We start from the raw sequence: 22,949 nt of genomic DNA, 5'->3' as shown, positions 1-22,949 counted from the left end.
AATTCTCACGTCGTCGCAAATAATTATGCTGGTAAAATGGTAACTTTTAATTTGTGAGTTGGCATTCCATGGTTGTATACTTATTTCATTAGATAAAAGAGATAAAATTGAACGGAGTTTGTGTATTTCGCTAGATGCAGTATGAATCATTTGATATTCTTGCTAATCGTACATAATACGTAGGTACCTATGCATTTATCATCGTGACTTGTAAAATGTGAAACTTTTTTTCTCCATTTTACACCAGCTTCTGATGAGAAAAATTAATGATTGTTTTCAAAATTAGCAACATGAATCACATAAACGGTAAAATTCACGCTGTCAAGAGAGGTATTCCAGCGGGGGGAAAACCTTTCGAAATGATGAACTAGACTAGATACTAAAAGCTAAATTGAAAGAGAGTCCGAAAATACCAACTCAACGAGCCACTGTTTTTCCCAAAATTTTCAAAAAAATCCTGTCGCCAAAATTAGCAAAAATTGATGTTTTTGCCAAAATTATCCTAACAAGCCCTATTTTTTGCCTAATCATTGCCAAAATTTATTTTTTTCATAGTTTTTTAAAAAAAAGTTGTTTTGTCAAAATAAATAAATTGTTGTGTAAAAAAACTTCTGCTTTAGCCAAAATTTTCAAAACTTCTGGTTTTTGTCAAAATTGTCAACAAGTGCTACTTTTTTGACGAAATATTGTAGGCAACGACCTTTTTTTTACAAGTTATCCAAAAATTTCTGTTTTTTGCCGAAATGGTCAATAAAATCTTGTTGTCAGCCAAAATAGTCCGATAGTACAGCATCGGGGTGGCATTCAATTTTTTCTATTTCAAGACCAAGACTATCAAAAAAGTAGATAATATTGCAAGAATTTTGTTGAATTCCTTTAAAATTTAATGAACAAGTCTGACTTGTACGAGTGTACCATCACTATACAAGTTTGAGGAAATTTGGTTGAAAAATTGGTAGATATGATCGTTTTTCGAGCATGTGAACTAAAATGAAGTTTTACTTTTGTTTTTTTTTTTTGCAGGTTAATGGTACCGAAGTGTTACAATCACAGTGAATAATGAGTGACAAGAAGGTCTGGTGGAAATGGGTGAGTTAATTTCATTTAGACGTAAAAATTTTCATCATATACGTAGATGTTTTGAACCATGATTATTTTTATGTAATTAGTTTCAAAATCTACTCATGATGGGGGCATTTTTAAACTGTAAACAATTGAATCGAAAGTCATGTGATGCGAAAAAAAGCATCAAGGCCCAGCAGAATTTCAAAAGTGGAAATTTCCATAAAATTTTAGCCATTGAAGTCGGAAAGCTAAAATTCACCTCTGTACTGTAATTTTATCATGTGGAGTCGATTAAAAGTAATTTTAAGCCTTTCTGAAGCCTTTAGCAACATTTTAGAAATAACAGATTTTTATAAAACGGCATCACAACTGTTTTGTCAAGTAAACTTTAGCACATATAAACGCATTTAATGGTGTAAAATTTCATTTTGACTAATTTTTTAACTTTTTGAGAAACTTAAATTTGAAAAAAAAATCATCTGACGCTCCAAAATGAGTGAATTTTTCTTGAAAAATTTGAAGAATTATTGAATACAAGAATCGACGAATCTGATAATTTTGACAATTGCGGTGAAATTCTTTCAAAAAATTTGGAAAATTTACAACCAAAATCGGTATACGAGTACCTATTTTATAATTTTTACAAAATTTTATCAAAATTTCGAAAAATTGTCCAAACGTTTTTTTAAAAAAAGGTTCAAAATTGACAAAATTCAAACAAAAAATCGTACAATTTCATAGTCAGCCAATTTATTTTATTTGAAAATCGTCGAAATTTTGGAAAGTTTGATTCGTTGAAAATTTTGCTAAAGTAGGTAAAGCTGATTGCAAAAAATTGTATTATCATGCTTGAATTAAGTACATGATAGGCTTTGTTTGCTTTTCTTATTTGAAATTAAAATTTCTAAAAAGCTATGTATTACCTACTCACTCTAATTTGAAAAATATCGAATTTCAAATAGGTACAAATTTTCCGAAAGCTTTTGCTCTCGCTTAGCTCGGGCTTCTTCACATTTTCTTTTTCAAATTTGTAATTCAAAAAAAAAGGTTGGTATTACTTATTCAAATTCTAAAATTTTGAAACGTAAACAATAATCTCCTAAAACAAAAAATATTGTTGTTTTATTTTGAAAATTACGACTATTTTTTTTTCTTTATTACAGCAATTTCTAAAAAAAATTATCATCCAGTATCCACGTACAAAAATTGTGAGAACAAAAAAATTTCTCACATACCTACAAAGTAGTAATAAGTATTGCTCTTTTTGTTTTCTTGAAATACAAATTTTCGCAAGTTTTTGCCTTTGCTTCGCTCGTGTAACTTCGTCTCTCTTTTCCAAAATGAAATTGTACCAAAAATTTTAAATGGAAAATTAATACCTACTTTTCATTTTTTATCTCTTACCTATTTTAGGTATTGTAAAAACTCGCTATTTTATTCGCCAAAATTTGGATTTTTTATTTCCTATGCTAATTGGCAAAAGTTTAGCCCCCTTCCCCGCCTAAAAACAACTTTAATTTTGTCTCTGGTAGCAGGTTCATTATATCATTTTAATAGATACATTTCATGGTTATATTAGGTACTCTGCGTGTATAATTCTGCTTATCAATTCAACATTTCCGCGGTAATCCATTCCATAGGTAATCAGCAGACATTCTTTCCCGTATTAACGACAAATACGAGTAACCACAGCATCATGCTCGAAATTTTTTATCGTTTTACTTTCAGCCACGTCAGCCACGTGCACAGTTTAATAGGATGCCGTGTACTGTACACATATGTACTTACTTACCTTTATTCATATCCGTTATGAGCCATTCCATATCAACTCAATTTGAAAAAAAAAATTCAATTCATATCAAATTTAATTTAAACTAAAATTTGCTCAATTCCAGAGATTTTCAGTTTCATTGATTCATACAAACGTAGGTAATAGGTATAAAATTATCACTCTAAAAGATGCTTTTCATCTTCATTTTCAACATCACTGGATTCTGTTGTAGATATAGCGCTTTTTGATTCAAATTCATCAGGATTTTCTGCATCCATAGACTGATCGACAACCTGTAGGTACCGGGTAATCATAAAACTCTAAGGTCTATCCACTAATTTACTCGCCTATAGGCGAGTAAATTAGTGGATAGTAGAAGATTATTTTATCAAACGTACCTCGTAGTTTTTCAATAATTCTGTGAGACGTTTCACGATGGTGGAGAAATTCGGACGATGCTCGGGTTCATATTTCCAGCAATCCAACATTAAATCATACCTGTGAAAAGTGACATTAGGTTTAATCAATTGCATTAACTTATTGCTGTTTATTTCCAGTATCTATGACAGATTTTCAAATTTTGAAGAGAACTGCGTTGTTGCATTATACTCACACAGCAGTAGACGTCTTTGGGGGCTTCTCCATTCGATAATTTTGACTTAAAGCGTGATGTAGTCCAGCAAAATTATTTATCGAAGGGTATGGATTACCTCCTAACGTTACGATTTCCCATAACAAAATACCAAATGACCACCTGAAAAAAAATCAAAATGAAAATGCTATCTTTTTTCCTGCATTGTCGTGTTGGTTTTCATCTTACACGTCGGATTGCGTTGTGTATTTGTTATGGAACAAAGCTTCAGGTGCCATCCATTTTATGGGAAGTCTACCGTCTGATGTTTTTTTATAGTACTCGGTATTTCTTATATTTCTGGCGAGGCCGAAATCAGCTATTTTCATCGTGTAATCAGCTGTGACGAGGATGTTTCGAGCAGCCAAATCTCGATGGATACACTATTATAAAAAGAAATAAAGAATATAGGATTCCGAAAATTGGAAAATCTTGCACTTTATAACCTTGATAAATTATATTAAGGAGACCTATACCTTCAATGATGCCAGATAATCCATCCCTTGAGCAATTTGATGAGCGTATGATATGAGAGTCGTCTCTGATGGTTTAATGGACTGTTCATTGAGGTATTTTCGTAAAAAATTCTTTAGATTTCCGTTTTGAGCATATTCTGTAATTACATACAAGGGTCCTCGTTGACTACAGCAGCCTATGAGCCGAAGGATGTTCGGATGATTTCCGAGTAATTTCATTATCTCCATTTCGCTTACTAAATCCATCATATCGGTGTCGTTATGATCATCTGAAAAATGTATTATTTAAAAATTTGTCATTGAGTAATGAGTAGGTATGATTCGTGAAGTAAGAATATCTGATAGAAAACTCACCCTTGAGCATTTTCACTGCAACAATCACAATTTCGTTTTCTCGCCCTGAAATATTCGTCGCTTGGGCTTGAAAAACCTGTCCGAATTCTCCTTCACCCAGTATTTTTCCGATACGTAAATTTTGCCTAGGATATTCCCAGCGTTCGTCTAATGACATTTCGTATTCACATTCTGAAATCATACCTCTTCCTCGGGTAACACGACCAGATTCCAAACATTGAATTGAAACGATAGGCATGTTCTGTTGATGGGGAATAAATCGATTTTAAATGTTTTTTTTTTTAAATTCACATTTAAGTTCCGAGTATGCTCATGAAGAGATACTAAACATACCAACATATCTGAAAATTCTTCGTCGATGTCGATTTGTTTTTGAACAATAATTTTTTTCACCATATTTGTCAATTTTGCGACTTCTGTTTCTCTTTTTCGTCTTTCGCTGTAATAGTTAATCATTCGTGATTGAAAGAATTAAGATAGGTACTTTTTTTTTTTAGCCATTCATAGATTACCTTTTGTATTGGAAGAAAAAAAATGTACCGGATATTATTGTGATTATCAACGTTGTTATCAAAATTATCAACAATATGTTCATGAATAATCCATCTTTTCCAAACGCAAAGAGCAGAGATTTTCAATCATGCATTGAAAAAAAAATCAAAATTAATGTGCTTTAGTTGTCATAAATAAAAGTAGGTAGACTCGTTATAATAAAATATTATTTTTTATCTCCCGAAGTACGAATTTTTGAAAGCTGTTACCCTGGCTCCATTTGGGCTCCTATGTTTTTTTTTCAATTTGAATTTTTTAAAACTATCATTCAAATTTCTGAAGAAATGTCAAGCCAAAAAACGCACTTTTCACCTAAAAAAAACTTTACTTCCCGAAACAAGCTTTTGCCCTCGCTCAGGACTCGTAATTGGTTACTTTTTAAGCAACTAAATTAGGTACTAAAGTTACTAAAACTAACTTTTGGCTTGGTTACTTACCTGCTATAACGTTACCTTTTTAAAAATTTTCAAATAGTAAGTAACTTTTGCGTACATCTTGAAGAGAAACAAAATGCTAATAATTTGTCAAAAACCATTCCTTTTATTCAAATTGCCAGTCTTTTTTTATTTTTCTAAGAATTGTCTTTTTCGTCAGAAATTGCCTAAATCCTTACTTTGTTGTCAAAAAATTGTCAAAAAGTCTCGATTTTTCATCAAAAAGTTTCGAAATACGTAGTTCAACTTTTCAAAATTAAATAAGTAGGTACTTAATAGGGTGGCAATGAAATTTTTTTTTTCGATTTTTAAATAGCTCACCCCCCAAAAATGTTCATTTGGGTACTAAACGAAAATTCCCAAAGTTTCATCCCGATAGCTTAATATTAACACGAGGCGCATGAGCCCCAAAGTTGCAAACACAGCACTTTTCACCAGGAGCCCGTAACTCGTACTACAGGTCCACGGCGCGTCGTGGTAAACGACTCGTGCCGCGCTAAATATCTGAAGAAGTCATATAGCCAAGAAATTGAACCTTTCCCATGTTGTATTCACTTTATTGTTCCGCCTGGGTATTATTTCTGTATTTACACATCGAATCCAAAGTTTACTAGTCAATTTTAACCAATCAGTGAAAAACTGATTGTTATTAACACGTAAAGTTCAAAGTTCATTAGTCATTTTTATTCAATCATGGCGATACTGTACTTGATTCTTTACATTAGAGTTCCAAGTACACTCAAGGGTTGAAAGCTTATAAATACTTACATCTTCTGCTTGAATTTTCAAACATTTATACTTGTTGGTTTGAACAGATTCAATGTTTGAATCGTAAATTTGAATTATGTGGTGAATATGCTCTCAATTGCATTACACTGGGTTGTGTTTGGTTTGAAAATAGACATAATTGATAGTTTGGATCCTAAATCAAAAAACTGAGTGAGTTTTTCGAATTTGAGTCGTTTTTGCAGTCAGGAGAGATGGTCGAAGTTGCAAAAATGGCAGTTTCTGCCCTGCTTCTAGAATTCATAGCGACATCCGTATTGATTTTTGAAAAAAACTGAAGTCATTTTCGGATTCTACAAACTTTTTTAAGTAAACTAATTTCTCCGATTTTTGATTCTCACAGTTTCAAGCGCATATGACTAATTTTTCTTCTTAATGTTTGAAACACAAAAAATTCACCTCAAACATACCCTTTTCAAAACCATTTTCAGCTTGTAAAGTTACGTTCAAAGTCAATTCGGTGCTCTGAAATTGAAAAAAAAGGTCCACAACTCTCATCTCCAGAACGTTCACCTGCAAACAATGTTGGCAATCACTCGGTTCAAAACGCACAAAATCACCCATTTACTCCTAAAATCATAGTTTTGAGGCTCCAGTCCCCTGGGGTGAGATGAAATCACTTATATGTATGTGCTGTAAAATCATAATTATTCTACATATTAGTGCAAGTCAAAAAATATGCCTTTTATCGAAGGTTGATTATCTACTGCACTGGAGCCTTTCTTTTTAAAATTCAAAATACTACAAACAAAAATCTTCTACATGCGCTTGAAACTTGAAAAATCAAAATTCGGAGAAATTATTTACCCGAAATAATTCATATAATCCAAAAGTGACCTCGGCTTTTTTCGCAAAACAATACGGATGTCACTGTGAATTCTTGCAGAAACGCAAAAACGGTCATTTTCGTAAAGGCCATCTCCTCTGACTGCAAAAACGACTCAAGTTCAAAAAAGTCACTCAGTTTTTTGTTTTATGGTCTAAACTATCGATTAACACAAATTTGCCATTGCCCAGTGTAACGTAATCGAGCCCACATTCACCACATAATTCAAATTTACGATTCAAACATTGAATCTGTTCAAACGAACAAGTATAAATGATTGAAAATTCAAGCAGAAGGTGTATTTATAAGTTTTCAACCCTTGAGTGAACTGGGAACTCTGATGTAAAATAACAAGTACAGCATCTCTATGATTGGATAAAAATGACTAATGAACTTTGAACTTTACGTGTTAATAACAATCAGTTTTTCACTGATTGGTTAAAATTAACTAGTAAACTTTGGACTCGATGTGTAAATACAGTAATAATACCCAGGCGGAACAATAAATTGAATACAACATGGGAAAGGTTCAATTTCTTGGCTATATGACTCTTCAGATATTTAGCGCGGCACGAATCGTTTACCACGACGCGCCGTGGACCTGTAGTACGAGTTACGGGCTCCTGGTGAAAAGTTCTGTGTTTGCAACTTTGGGGCTCATGCGCCTCGTGTTAATATTAAGCTATCGGGATGAAACTTTGGGAATTTTTGTTTAGTACCCAAATGAACATTTTTGGGGGGTGAGCTATTTCGAAATCGAAAAAAAAAATTTACCCATGCTTTTCATTGCCACCCTAGTACTTAAGGGTAGAGGCACCAAATATGGACCACTTTTTTTTGGAGGATTGCCACTTGAAAACTATGGGGGTGGAAACCTCCACAAAGGCTTAAAATGTAGTTCCATCCTTCCACCAACACTGTACAAAACGTCAGGGGTGAAGGTCAACTTTAGGTATGTTTTTTTTTATTGTTGAGTGCTGAGTGTCAAAATGACAGTTCGAAATTTTGGACGCCTAATATGGACCACCTATAAAATTTCAAAATAAACATACTTTCACATTTTTCAAAAAGTCATATTTATTTGTAGAAATGAACAAAAAAACTTATTCTAAGCAGTTGAGGTTAATTTTGAATATTTTTTTCAAATTGTTGAATGACGAGTGTCAAAATGGCAGTTCAAAATTTCGGATGCCTAATATGGACCACCTAAAGAATAATTTCAAAATAAACATATTTTTATGTTTCAATACATCATATTTATTAGTAGAGATGAACAAAAAAAAGTATTTCAAGCATTCCCCTTTTCAGCGGCTGTAAAAAATTCAATATCACTGGTGGTCCATATTAGCGCACCCCATAAAAAAAACTTTGCACCAACAATTTCTGTACATACCCTCATTTTTAGCAAAAACTGATCACTCCAGCAGAAACTACATCCTTTTTTGATATTATAAACATCAACGACATTTAGAAAATTACACCACATATATAATTTAATAAAAGTTGAAAAACACACTAAAAAATTTTTTTAGTGTCTCAAAATAGTTTTTTGTAAATTTCTCAGCGAGTTTTGACTTAACAGTTGTAATTTTTGTCTCATTCGTTTTTTTGGTGAAAAATACATCAGAATACATTTTTTCCTGATAGATTGCGCTAATTACCAACGAGAACGGGCGCTGGTCCATATTGCGGACTGGTCCATAATTGGTGCCCTTACCCTTACATTTCAATTCTTAATACTGATTCTGTTATTTTTTTATTTTATTATTTTTTTTGAGATTGCTTTCTGTATTAAATTTTGGCTGCTTTATTTTTTGATTACTTTTTCGAGCTTTTTCAGTTACAAAATTACTTTTTTTTAGGGGGAAGGGGGATTTCAGTACGAGGCCTGCTCTCGCTTCACTCGGGTCTGTATACTTTTCATTTTCAAAATGAAAATTTTTAAAAACTCATCATTCAAATTTTAAAATTTTGGATCAAAAGAAATTAACAAGTTTTTTCAAACATTGTTTTTTTACCTCTCGAAACTCGAATTTTTGAACGCGTTTGCCCTTGCTTTGCAGGGGTCGATTCTCATCTTTAAACTACAAAAAAATCCCAGTTTGAAACTTCCATGAATTAAAAATTAATAAAATTGTTTCGACAAAACTGATATTTTTTTTCTCATACCAGTTGGCAAATTTTTAGTGACCCCCCCCCCGCCCTGGGCCACCAACCCCACTCCACCTCCCACGCCCGCCTCCAGAGAGAAAAACCTCCAGTTTTTTTCTTGTCGGATCGGCTTATTCGCAAAAGCTATATGGAAAGAGCATCTAAAAATTGATCACCTGTCAGACTTTTGAGTGCTAAAGTGCATTTTTCGATTTTTGGTAAATTTTTGAAAATCCGACCAAAAATGGAAAAAAATCCAAATTTTAACAAATTGTCCAAGAAAACTGAAATTTAGGATATACCCTATTTTTTTGACCTGCCAAATGGATTTGAAACGTTTTCATACTGTTTTGAGCAGTTCTGGAGCCTCCAGTAAATTTTTGACACTGGAAATCTCCACAAAAAATGTCATCAAATGCAGTTGGAAATCCAAAATTCATTCTGTAAACTAATTTCAATACGCTGTGAAGCCGACTGCGGGTGGATTTTAAGTCGTTTCGGAGCCGCCGGCGACTTTTTGGAAAGTACTAGAGCTTCCAGTACGTTTTTGCTACAAAATTTTATCAAGTGGAGTTGTAAACTCGAAATTCACTACAATCCGTTCCAAGACCATTCTCACCATTGGTGGTAGTCTGGTTGGTAAAACTTGATCCATGTTCAGCGGAAAGTGCGGTTGGTGTAGAGTCTGAGGAAATGTAAATGATAAGTAAGTACGTTGAACTGCAGTATACCTATCAACTCTATTATTGTTTTTTTCAGTCACCATTCCAGATTTTCAAGTGAAAAACACCGATAGTCATCCATATTGAATTCTGCAGCATTTGGCATTCGTATAAGCCTTCATCTAGATAGGTGATTTCAGGTATTGCATGGTCAGCACAAAATCCCGATTCAACTTGTCTTTCCATCTGTTGATTATAATGAAGCAAAATAAAATTGAATACTTCACACAGTATTTGAATTTTTTTCAAATCTTTTATTCTAAGCTCTTTTAATGATTGACAAGGAAAGGGGGGATAATTTGAAAATTGGTTTTATATCTTACTGTAGTAGTCGTTTCTCTTGTAGTATTAACGAACCATGTTGAATACCAGATCAAGTTGAGTTCATCTGAGCAGCATAGTTCTATAGCTTGATTTGGAGTTCCTTCTAGTACAATACGGTTTCCTGAATGATTATAAATATTAATTATAATGCACGTAGGTAATAAATGTACTTATCGAAGTAAGGAATTATCAAATTTCAACATGGTTTAATAATGTTTCAAACTTTCTGTATTGGCTCACCAGTTACATGAATAGAGTGAATGCTATCATTAATGCAACCATTTGTATTGCACAAAGAAAAGGAAATAGTTGTTGGCACTTTCAGCTCAGTTATTGGAATTCCCACGCGGATTTTTGCATCAGAATCACTCAAGTCTTTCAGAAAGGTTACCCGGTGATTGTTTACGTACGTTATACTATTACATATTGGCTTCGGATATCCTATACTCAAGAAAGAAAAAATTGTTGAAATGTACTTAGGTGCTGTGCTAACCTAATTTACCACATTTTCCCATAGAATAAAGTACCTAATCCGAGTACCTCTTGGAAAACAGTCAAAGAATAGAGTATCTCCTTTTTCTAAATTTGAAAACCTCTTCGTAGAAACGTAGGGTGGTGCTGTACCATTCTGAATTTTTTCTATTTGCTGTTTCGTATGATATTTATTTTCATTACCTAAGGATTATAGGTATGTAGATGTCTTTACAGCTGTTATATTCAAATAATAATTACCTAAGATCTGAACTTTTCACGAAATTTGGAAAAAAGGAATTACGAGAACCTTCTTCAATAGGCTAATTATCATTGAAATGATTCTTTTTTTAGGAAAATCGTGAGATGAAAATTAAACAATGTAGGACGTGTTGATTGAATTAAGTACAGGGTCATTCAAAAAAGACTGTACAACTTCAAACGCGCGTTATAAAACAACAATGCATTTTAGCGCCGATCTCTTGGCAGCACTGAATTCCTTGAAGAATTTAATTTTTAAAACACTCCCCACAAAGTCAGTTTGGTATAAACGTTCGGCTGCCAGAACGATTTTTGTAAAAAAAAGTACATTTTCTAAAAACTTTACTCAAAAGCTCATTTTTATCATGTCGCAACTTTTGGAAATCAAAAGCTTGGGCACTGGACAAGAAAGTTTTTTGAAAAAGTTCAACTGTCTATGTGGAAAGAAGCCAGAGAGACCCGAAATAAACACCCTCTCCATAAAATTCAACAAAAAATGAATTTTGGTGACGTGCTCGATAATCAGTTCAGTGCAGTAAAGTTGGACTGAAAAAAACTCATGCACAACTTGCACGATTTGAAATTTATGAGAAAACAAAGGAATATCTGTGATACGTAGTAGATTGGAGAGTGTTTTGGAAATGAATTTCTTCATAAAATGCTGTGCTGCGCAGAACATCACCGATATTCCTCTTGTTTCATCACAAATTTCAAATCGTGCAAGTTGTGCACGAGTTTTTGTTCAGTCCAACTTTACTGCACTGAACTGATTATTGAGCACGTCACCAAAATTCATTTTTTGTTGAATTATATGGAGAGGGTGTTTATTTCGTGTCTCTCTAGCTTCTTTCCACGCAGACGGTTGAACTTTTTTATAAAACATTATTTTCAAAAGTTGTGACATGATGAAAATGAGTTTTTGCTTAAAAATGTACTTTATTTTTACAAAAATCGTTCTGGCAGCCGAACGTTTGTACCAAACTGACTTTGTGGGGAGTGTTTTAAAAATGAAATTCTTCAAGGAATTCAGTGCTACCAAGAGATCGGCGCTAAAATGCATTGTTGTTTTATAACGCGCGTTTGAAGTTGTACAGCATTTTTTGGATGACCCTGTACTAGGTACACATCAAAGATGCATACCTATACAGTTTTTCAATGAGAAATATTTTCTGCAATAAATTTTTTTTTTATTCAATGATAGTATGCGTACTGATGAAAACATCAATGATGTAAGGGAAAAACTTAGTTCATCTTACCTCCACATCTGACTTCCAACCAAATGCTGCAAGTGACCTTTGGGTATCCCTCTGTCGACAGATTTAAGCACGTATACCATCCGGTATCAAACCGAGTTAGGAAATACAATATAACATCGTCAGTCGTGATATTTTCATTTTTAAACGTGCTCTGTGGAAATTAGTCCCCATTAGGCAAATATCTTGTAATTTTAGAAACAATCAAACTTACAGGGAAACTTTTAGAAATCTTCAACTGAGATCTAGCTGAAATTTTGCTCACTAGAAAATATCATGTTACCCAGACCTCAGAACCTTTTCAGCTGCCGAAGTTGATTTTTTGGTTTTTGGCGAATTATTGAAAATGGTCAAAATAGAACGTTCGTTAAAACTTATGAACGACCATTTTTGTAATTTTGTGAGAACCTCCTGACAATTGTGTAGATCAATGTTATAAAATTAGTTTTTTGATAATCGGTTTGATAAGGCTGCAATCAAAGGTTACAGATTGAAGGTCAAAATAATATCGACGACGTCATCGCTAAAAGGTCTGATAAAGAAGTTTAAATTCTTTCGTAATTAAATATTCAAAGATATTTTTAGGATTTTTCTATCTGACTTTTGAGAACTTGGAAACTTTTTTGACGAATTTTGGACGCCAGGTATGTTAGATTTGTATGGGCGTTGTAATACATTTCTGCAACTGAAAATTTGGTACTGAAGTGTTGGTAACTGACATTCTTTAAAGAGCAAAATTTCCGTTCGATCGCAGTTGACGAGTTGTAGAGGTGTGCTTATCAGACGAAGAATGCGAATGCTTACTTCTACTTTGTACGGAGATAATTGATCTATTGATGATTCGTTTAATATTTTTTCAATTTTTTCGTATGATAAGCGATACCATTGATGTTGATTTTCCGTGTTTATGACTTCGCATGATAATAACACCGGTTCTCCGCAATTCTTAGTTTCGTTGGTAAATTTTACTGCTGAAAATTTGCGTTGAAGGAAAATGAATGAATTTTTTTCTCTTAAAAAAAAAAAAAAATGTACATCTTACCTATTGAATCTGAAGAAAACACCAAAGGAACTGTCGTTATAACAATCCCTAACCCGATGGTGATGCTTGCTGTAATTAAGCAGGTAAATATGTATATAAGTATTTTCAATAATAAGACCATACCTATAGTTGCCACAGATTATGACTAATTTACTGACAATGAGCAGAGTAGGTGTGAAAAAAAGTGAGGCAATTAAACTGTTAACCGTCTTAAAAAAATTGTGAAACTACTTTAAAAGTCCTTAAACCCATAACCTCCTCTGTCTTTATAGCCGAATTTTTGTAAAAAATGATGGGTATTGCGGTAGGCCCAACTTTGGATAATAAGGTCGGGGGTCAATAATTTTGATAGTTCTAGACGTTTTGAGCTCAAACTAGATGATTCCCGGTGTGTCAGTTTTTATATAGGTATATATACCTAAGTTTCAGCACGCTGGAAATTTTTTCATTTTTACATTTTATGACTTGGAATCTGTTCTAATTGATCAAATAAGATCAAACTTGAGGAATGGGATTCTGTTAGGACCTAGAATCAACCCCCGAAGTTTTAAAGGTCAAAGTTGAAAATTATAGAAAAGTCATTTCTTTGGAGGGGCATAATATGGCCCCAAATGAACGAAAAGGGTCCAAAATCACACCACTGGTCAGTACCTCTATTGTGATCAACATATCCAAATTTCAGCTTCCTAGGTCATCCCCACCCTGTTTTAGGTGGGAAAACCCACATTTGACCCCCATTTTTGACCCCCTTACCCCTAAAATTGACCTAGGGGTCCAAATTTTCAGAATACAAGGAGAGGGTTTCCCTTGAGTGCTTTTTGCAGGATTCAACCTTCCAACCCCATTTGTGATTTGATCCCTCTCCAGGATCAAGAAAGTTAATTTTTACGTGTTTTTTGAACTTTAGCCAAACCTACAGCCCCTCCAAATTGACCTAGAGGGTTCAAATTTTCACAGTATAATGAGAGGATGTACCCGAAGTGTCTTTTGCATGTTTCAACTTTCCAACCACATTTGACCCCTCTCCATGGTCAAAAAAGTGGATTTTTTCATCTATTTTACATGTTTTTTGAAAATTTAGACGTTTAGCCAAGCCTACAGCCTCTCCAAATTGACCCAGAGGGTCCAAATTTTCACAGTATATTGGGAGGATGTACCCGAAGTGCCTTTTTCATGTTTCAACCTTCCAACCCCATTTTTACAGAAAGGTCATTTTTTGGAGGGGCATAATATGACTCCAAATAAGATGAAAAGGGTCCAAAATCATACCGTTGGTCAGTACCTCCATTTTGATCAACATATCCAAATTTCAGCTTCCTAGGTCATCCCTACCCTGATTAAAGTGGGAAAAACCACATTAAACCCGTATTTTTGACGCACTCACCCCTAAAATTGACCTGGGGGTCCAAATTTTCAGCATACAATGAGAGGGTTCCTCTTGAGTGCTTTTTGCAGAATTCAACCTTCCAACTCTATTTGACTCCCCCCCTTCAGGGTCAAAAAAGTGGATTTTTGTGTGGTTTTTGACGTACAGCCAAACCTATAGCCTCTCCAAATTGACCTAGAGGGTCCAAATTGTCACAGTACATTGGGAGGATGTACCCGAAGTGCCTTTTGCAGGTTTCAACCTTCCAACCCTATTTGATCCCTTTCCAGGGTCAAATGTGTTTTTGGACATTTAGCCAAGCCTACAGCCCCTCCAAATTGACCTAGAGGATTCAAATTTTCACAGCACAATGGGAGGATGTACCCGAAGTGCCTTTATTCGGTTTCAACCTTCCAATCCCATTTGACCTGTTTCAGGGTCAAGACAGGTTTGTTACTATATTTCTCGAAGGAGGAAGAAAAAACTTGGGCGAAGCCCGAGGGGGGTGCAGGGGGGACTACCATAAAGAGGAAACAGTGAAAGAAGGGAGTTGGGCAAAGCCCAAGGGGGGTTCAGGGGGTCTCACCCCACACAGGCGAAGCACAGGAGCGAAGCGAGGGTGCGAGTAGTTCAAGAGCCCTCAATGTTTCTGGCACAAAAATTTGCCTCTTACGTGGCGGCAGACTGCTACGACTTTTTTTTTATTTAGGTATCGGTCAAAAAAGTGAAGCAAAAATGTAAAATTATTGTGAATAATGTGGTTGAAATTGGAATATTGGAGATACGTGTCTGTAAGAACTAAGTCTTACTTTTTTTTTGAAAATTTTGAAGTTTGTGATTTATTGGAAGGAATTTTTGGGATGGAAAAAAAGAGCGAGTGCTATCAAGCCAAGTCTGAGCTCCAGCACTAGCTTTTTTCTGCTTTGTTTTTGTTCAATTTTATCGATTATTGATCGTACAATATGTGAGGGTATCAATGGAAATGTTTTCAAAGTATATAACACAATCAGAGGCAGGCTATTAAGTATTCCTGATAGTAAGCTATATAGTTATATTGTGAATCAAGTACTACTCACCCTTAAAAGTCATGAAGATTAACGAGAACATGAGAAATAAATAATTCAATCGAATCGGCGAATACCATGGAACAACTTCTCACGTCGCAAATAATTATGCTGGTAAAATTGGAGCTTTAATTTGTGAGTTGGCATTCCATGACCGCATATTTCATGAGATAAAAGTGATAAAATTGAACGGAATTTGTGTATCTCGCTTGATTAAACCAAAATCATTTGATATTTTTGCTTAAATTTTCGTACATAATACGCACGAGTAAGTACCTATAAATACGCATTCATTATCGTGACTTGTAAAACGCCACCCCCCCCCCCCCCCATTCTACATCAGCTTTAGATGAGAAAAATTAACGATTATTCGAAATTCGCAACTATGGTAAAATTCATTGTTGTGGAAATTTCTGAATCGCATAAGATTCATGCTGACAAGGGTGGAAAAAGTTTCGAACTGATGAACAAGATGATGCTGAATTGATAAGAGAGTCTGAAAATACCTACATCACGAGCCAAAATTCCAAGTGGCGTTTTCAAATTTTTGGAGATTTTTTGAAAATCTAAGGGACAAAGATGATGAAAACTCGACCGAATTGACCTAGACATCTGAAATTTTTTAGCAATAAAAGTGAAAATTTCCGCAAAATTTTACGCAATGAAGTTGAGAAACCTATCAGACCTAGGGCACTATACCAGGGGGTATGCTGGTCCACCATTTTCTTGCTAAAGCGAATTTACTATAAGTCAAAAACTATGACATTTAGACAAATTTTACAAAAGAGTTTTTTTTTTGTAGAGAATGAAAAAATATGACCAACTGTACAAAAATCTTGAAATTTCATGCAGTAGAACCTAAAAATTCTAACAAAATTAAAAAACAAAAAATTTTCATAACTTTTTTCATTTTTTCATAATTTTGAGTTCTACTGCATGAAATTTCAAGATTTTCGCACAGTTGGTCATATTTTTTCATTCTTTACAAAAAAAGCTCTCTTGTAAAATTTCTCTAAAAGTCATAGTTTTAGACTTATATATAGGTAGGAAACCCCTCCCCCTCCCAAAAAAACCTCAGAAATTATTAATAACGAAATATAAACAAATGTAGGTAATTATTCATTGGTTTCGAAACTGTCTCCAAAATCTCGCTATAAATAAGCCCTAAATTGTTTTTCTCAAATTAAAATTCCTATAGAAACTGCAGTTTTGTTGATCATCAAAAGCGTGGGTTTTGAATTTCCAGAAATTTTTTGAATAGAGTTTCTGAAACCTCCACAAAACATTTCACTTTTGTGAAAATGGGGTAGGGGCTTATTGTAGGTTCCAGCTCAAAAATAATCGCAATTTGACCTTTTTGTTTGTTGTCTCCAGCAAGTTTTCAAAGCTATTCTGAATTTTCAAATCACACCGAAAAGCTCTAAATACGTAGGTCCAATTGCGATTGTTTCTGTACTTACCTGATGATCACGTATTCTCGCCAAAAAAAAAACTCGTTTTTTATGCACTGTCCTTGGAAATTTGACTATATTTTTTACAAATTGTTCAAAAGTCCATTTTCAAACTGGCATTCTTGGAGTTTTGCAATAACCTCTTTAAACGATGGGCGCGGGTGCCCAATAAGCACCAACCAAAAGTACACGTTCTAAAATTCACTTTTGGCCCCTGCAGAGCGGTTTGAAACTGGAAGATATTGAAAAAATCGCTGCTTCAGACTTCAGATAAAATTCAAAATTGCGAATAAGAATCTGAAATTTCTGTTTCGAAGGTTTTAGAGCATCCTCTTTCAATCTAGCTAGGTTTCGTTCAAATTGGAAAGTGCCAATTCAAAAGGATCCCTTGTGAGGTTGCTTTTTGTAGCACTTTTCTGTTAGGTACCGAGTCGAAATAATCTAATTACCTACATTGCAATGCATACCATAGGTACTACAAGAAATGAATATGTACAATTAGACAGCACTGTGTATAATTGTAGTGGTTTTAGGAAATTGACTAATAATATTCCTAAGTAGGTAAGTAAAGTACATATCAACAAACGTACCAACGTTTCATATTCAGTGAAAATTTGCAAAAAAATAAAAGAAATTACATATGTACATACATACTAAAATACAATATACCTATTATGTATGGCGCCACCTTGCGGGCAACCAAATATAGGTACCTAGAGAATAGAAACTATACCGACAAAATACTATCTAGGACTTCAGGTATATCAAATTGATCATTCCAAAAAAGGTTTTCTAATTTCATTTTCGTCCTCACTGGATTCCGTTGTGGAAATAACACTTTGTGAGTAGGATTCATCATAATTTTCTGAATGGTACGACCCATCAACTACCTTTAATTTCAAAACCAACATAGTAAGAATTGTAAAGTTGCGAGAAATTTTTATCACAGCCAGATGTTAAACATAAGTACCTTAGGCCTAGCATCAGTCACCAATTCTTTTAAGCGTTCTACTACTGATAAGAAATTTGGACGATCTTCCGGTTTAAAACTCCAGCAATCCATCATCAAATTGTATCTACAAAAAATCACCCAAGAAGTTTGTTATCATCATTGTTTATTTTGACCAAGTACGAGGTGGGTATTTGAAGAAAATATTTAAAACAAATCTATTGCTGAACTTACACGTTTGTAGATGCGTTTGCGGGCTTTTCCATTCGATAATTTTGCTTTAAAGCGTTACGCAGTCCAGCAAGATCCTCGATTGAAGGATACGGATCATCACCCAGCGTTATAATCTCCCAAAGCAATACGCCGAAAGACCAGCTGAAAAAAGTTGAGGGTAATTTTCTCTTCATTTTCTATTATGGTAACGGTAGTTTTCATTTTACACGTCAGATTGCGTTGTGTATCGGTTATGAAATAAAGCTTCGGGTGCCATCCATTTTATAGGTAGTCGACCCTTTGATGTCTTCTTGTAGTATTCAGTATGTTTCACATCTCGGGCAAGACCAAAATCGGCTATTTTCATCGTGTACTGAGCAGTTACAAGGATATTGCGAGCCGCCAAATCTCGATGAATACACTAAAAAATAAAAATAATACATATGTACTCGTAATTGCAAGTGCGATCTGCATAGTGTGGTAAGATGTAGGTAAATCCACCTTAATACATAGTACCTACACTGAGTTGAAAATTTTCAGTTCAAACTCAAAGTCAATCAATTGTTTGCATTTGTTGACTTTGTTGACTTTGAACTGGAAATTTTTATATGAAAATACTATCATGAGACTTTCTGCTGATCACAAGTTTCTATCAGGTGAAAAATTTTGAATACTTAGGCACACACTTTTATTGAAGACAGATAAACCATTCCTTGCGCAATTTGACGAGCATAAGTCAAGAGAGTATTTTCTTCTATTTTGATGGAATGGTGAAGATATTTACGAAGAAAATTCTTGAGGTTTCCATTCCGAGCGTATTCTGTAATTACAAGCAATGGTCCTCCTTGGCTGCAGCAGCCGAGAAGTCGAAGGATGTTCTGGTGGGTTCCAAGTAATTTCATCAATTCCATTTCAGATACCAAGTCTATCATGTCTGAATCCAAGTGATCATCTTAATTCAAGTTGTGAGAAAATCATTGATTTGCGTACCTTTTAATTACTTACATATTAAATAATTAGTAAGTATTCGCTTCACCATTCATAAATTAAGCGATTTACGTAAGCTACTTATACTTATTGATAGAGCTGTTGTTATTTAAGCGTTAATCTAATGTACATTTATAAGGAAAGGACTAACCCTTGAGCATTTTCACTGCCACTGTTACAAGGTCATTTCCATGTTTCCAAATATCCTTCGCCTCGGCTTGCACTACTTTCCCAAATTCGCCTTCACCCAAAGTGTCCCCCAAGCGTAAATTTTGTCGGGGATATTCCCAATGTTCATCTAATGACATTTCATATTCGCCTACCGAAACCATGCCGTTTTTCAGTATACCAGATTTCAAACGTTCAATTGAAACGACAGGCATGTTCTGGAAATGACAGTAATCAGTTTCTATTAGTCAGAGTCAACAATCTGGGTAGGTTAGAGATACGTACCAAAACATTGGGAAAATCTTCATCGGTGTTGATTTGTTTCTTTACTACAATCCTTTTCACCAATCGTGTCATCTCTGCGATTTGTCTCATTTCTCTGGGTATTTAATTGTCACAAGAAGTTTAGAATTTGAAATAATTATAAGAAAGTTTCGGCTTACTTACTTTTTGTATCTGCAGTAAAAAAGTATGCCACATATTACTGTAATTATTAATATCATTCCTAGCGCGGTGACCAATATCTCCATTATCATGTCATCTTTTCCAAACGCAGGTTGAGATGATTCTTATATGAAATCATTTTATAAAATTTCATTACTTATCTTATGAATATGAATCTTGCCTAGGCTATTTAAACGTCGACTTCGGTCTCTGTAGAAACAAAGGTCTTCAATTTTATAATAAATGATTTTTTTTTGGTGATTTAGAGTGAATTTTTTTTATGTTAATGAAAAATTTCAATTTTATGGTACAGAATTTTTCTGTGGTGATTCAATAGTTATTTCATGATTATCTAAAATACATTATATGCTATAGGTGCAGTAACATTGCATGAACTTTTCATGGCAATTTTGAATGAATACCGGATGTGGATGTGACCATCAAAAAGTACCTGATTTAAGAGTTACCGATTTTCATCTACGGGTCTTCAAGAACTACTTGAGGTCAAGTACATACCGTGAATGGTCTTGAGACGTGAAACTGTTGAGAAGTCAATTTAGTGCTGAAATTTCAAATTCGTATCCTAAAATCCGCCCATAGGCCACCCTCTTCGGCTAGTATTGCTAAAAGACGTGTTTTTTGCAATGAAAAAAATCTTAACCCGTGAAAATTAAAGGTAAAATTTAATTTTTTTATCGAAACCTCTATCTTACCGAGCCATTCTACGAACCCTCAAATTATCCGTAACCGGACTGCGGACCCGGTTACGGATAATTCAACCATTTCTTACAAAAAAAATATACGCGTTGAATACACACTGTCGTTGGGAGGACAAGTCTTGTCCTCCCAACAGAAAAAAATTTTTTGGTTCCAAGTTTTTTGACCCAAAAAAAAGTACCTAGTACCAATTATTGAGGATAGAAAAATCCATTATGCGCAACCGTGCTCCATCTACTTAATAAATTGAAGTGGTGTTTTCTTTGTCACACAATCACTGCAAAACGGCTGGACGGAAAATTTTGAAAAAATACTCATTGCAAAAATGATGCATTAAGTAACTGTCAATGGAGATAAGATATTTTAGAGATGAAAAATTATTGAAAAAAATAATGATAATTAAAGTAACAAAATTTAATGATATAGATAGAGTAAATCCCCGCCATTCAAAATATTACTCAATGATTTGAGTATGAATCAAGATTTTGAAAATGAAGTTTGAAGAAAATGAAATATTTTATATAATTTGACTGAGAAATGCATATGATTGAAAATGGTAATGCTTTAAGAAATTTTCAGTAATATTCTCTTGGCAAAAAAAAGGGCGGACAAAACCTTTTTCTAAATTTTTTTTACTCATCATAATAAATTGCTTCCCTTTCATTATGAATTATAATTTAAGAAATTTGTGGTTTTGTCCGCCCTTTTTTTTGCCAAGAGAATATTACTGCAAATTTCTTAAAGCATTACCATTTTCAATCATATGCATTTCTCAGTCAAATTATATAAAATATTTCATTTTCTTCAAACTTCATTTTCAAAATCTTGATTCATACTCAAATCATTGAGTAATATTTTGAATGGCGGGGATTTACTCTATCTATATCATTAAATTTTGTTACTTTAATTATCATTATTTTTTTCAATAATTTTTCATCTCTAAAATATCTTATCTCCATTGACAGTTACTTAATGCATCATTTTTGCAATTGTTTTTTAACTGAACCACATTTTCAAAATGTACATTCATACTTAAATTATGCAGTAATGTATTGAATGGCGGGGATTTACTCTATTTATATCAATAAATTTTGATACTATTATTATTAATTTTATTTAAAATAATTTTTCATTTCCAACCTCTATTTTCATAATTGCAATAACTTTCCTTGGAGGGAGGGCGGGGGGTTAGAATTCTTTGCCAAAGATTTTTTGCGGATATCAGATAATTTTTTTAATGCATCTGATAACCCAATTCTCATATTCACATTACCTACACATTCATATTCCTATATTTTGTTTTATAGTTTCTCAAATTCACATTACCTACTGATTCATCTTTCTATATTTAGATATATCTATATAGATTTAAACTTAGTCATTGTGGTGCCCGTTTTAAGTATACGTAGTCATTTTATATAGAACGATGCAGAATCGAGTGAAATGCACTCTAAGGTGATGAAAAAATTTTTGAGGTAGGCACCACAAGTACCAAGTTTATGTATCGGGCACCTCTATGACTAACTATGATGAAAAATCCAAACTGCACCAAAACACCTTAATCGTACATATATATGTGATCCTCTATGTACGCGGGCACCACAATTACCATAAAAGACCCGGGCACCACAAGGTTCTAGGTACGTGTATTCATATATATATGGAACTGGTTTTAGGATAAAGGCCCTTGTGTTGATATTTAGATTTTTTCAGAATAGAGAAAAGAAAACATTGAAGTGCTTCAATTTTTTCTATTTTATTTTTCTTTTTTGATTTAAGGGGGCAGTTTTGTCTTATTCATAGGTTGAATGAGAAATTTTTACAAAAGGAGGAGTCTCGATAAGGCCGTTTTTTGGGCCCGGACAGTTATCGACTCAACCACTCTTAAAATGTTGTAATAAATGTCCCAAATACGAATCCGTGGTCAGTTAACCCAAAATGACAATTTTTTGGGCTCCAGGGGTTCCCAAAGTTGTGAATAAGAAAAGAACTTTGGGAACCACTGACAATCAATTTCAAAAACCTTTTATAGCGTAAAATATCTTTTTGAACCCTATAAACGTTATGCGAGGTGATTTTTTTATTTTCGACCCTCGGGAGCAGAAATTGGGGGGTTTTGATTTTTGGAAAATTTTGGAACCACCATTTTGAACCTACCCCTTTGAACCCCGCTAAAAAGCTTTTTACAGTTTATTAGTATCTGAAAGACCTCCATCCTACCAAATTTTGAGCTCAATAAAATTTTCCGCTGGTACTCAAAAATCCAATTTTCCCATTTTTCGTAATTTCGATATTTTGGGAACCCCTGGAAAGCTAGAAACCAGCGATTTGCGCCAAACGTAACGTTTTGAGGTATACAATCAACTATCCAGATGAAAAAGTTTAATTAGGCTCCCTGCATATTCGTAATTTTGAACCCTTTTTTTGAAGCCCCCCACTTTAGGCACCCCTAAAAAAGGTGTTTATGCATA

At 34.0% G+C, this 22,949-nt stretch overlaps 3 protein-coding genes across 3 annotated transcripts in view; all 3 read right to left on the bottom strand.

Annotated features, from left to right (window-relative positions):
• The window catches only part of LOC135843720 (fibroblast growth factor receptor homolog 1-like), a 64,921-nt gene that overhangs the window by 30,487 nt on the left and 11,485 nt on the right, over positions 1-22,949 (bottom strand). The gene's annotated exons all lie outside the window — the stretch shown is intronic.
• Positions 2,963-4,535, bottom strand: LOC135843326 (fibroblast growth factor receptor 2-like). The gene is made up of 6 exons (XM_065361163.1): positions 4,298-4,535; positions 3,944-4,212; positions 3,657-3,850; positions 3,450-3,590; positions 3,235-3,334; positions 2,963-3,129 (listed from the first exon to the last, which is right to left on the bottom strand). Exons 1-6 carry the CDS (start codon positions 4,533-4,535, stop codon positions 3,013-3,015), a joined length of 1,059 nt encoding a protein of 352 aa, XP_065217235.1. The 3' UTR covers positions 2,963-3,012.
• LOC135845860 (fibroblast growth factor receptor 2-like) lies at positions 9,802-19,525 on the bottom strand. The gene is made up of 8 exons (XM_065364710.1): positions 19,301-19,525; positions 18,849-19,114; positions 18,390-18,583; positions 18,184-18,324; positions 17,971-18,076; positions 12,081-12,231; positions 10,092-10,213; positions 9,802-9,954 (listed from the first exon to the last, which is right to left on the bottom strand). Exons 1-8 carry the CDS (start codon positions 19,479-19,481, stop codon positions 9,802-9,804), a joined length of 1,314 nt encoding a protein of 437 aa, XP_065220782.1. The 5' UTR covers positions 19,482-19,525.

Source organism: Planococcus citri, chromosome 4, assembly GCF_950023065.1.
Source record: "Planococcus citri chromosome 4, ihPlaCitr1.1, whole genome shotgun sequence".
NCBI classification, from domain to species: Eukaryota; Metazoa; Arthropoda; class Insecta; order Hemiptera; family Pseudococcidae; genus Planococcus; species Planococcus citri.
Note: the sequence above shows the minus strand (reverse complement) of the source record. Positions and strands in the feature narration are given on the sequence as shown.

Bases quoted from the DNA above. Each gene is read 5' to 3' on its own strand.
- LOC135843326 (XM_065361163.1), bottom strand. From the start codon at position 4,535: ATGCCTATCGTTTCAATTCAATGTTTGGAATCTGGTCGTGTTACCCGA. The intron at 4,213-4,297 runs GTGAGTTTTCTA...TACATTTTTCAG, and splicing joins TGCAGTGAAAATGCTCAAGG to ATGATCATAACGACACCGAT. The intron at 3,591-3,656 runs GTAAGATGAAAA...ATTTTTTTTCAG, and splicing joins TACACAACGCAATCCGACGT to GTGGTCATTTGGTATTTTGT.
- LOC135845860 (XM_065364710.1), bottom strand. From the start codon at position 19,481: ATGGTTTCGGTAGGCGAATATGAAATGTCATTAGATGAACATTGGGAA. The intron at 18,077-18,183 runs GTAAGTTCAGCA...GATTTTTTGTAG, and splicing joins GCAAACGCATCTACAAACGT to ATACAATTTGATGATGGATT. The intron at 10,214-12,080 runs GTAAGATGAACT...ATAATCATTCAG, and splicing joins GTTGGAAGTCAGATGTGGAG to GAAACCGTATTGTACTAGAA.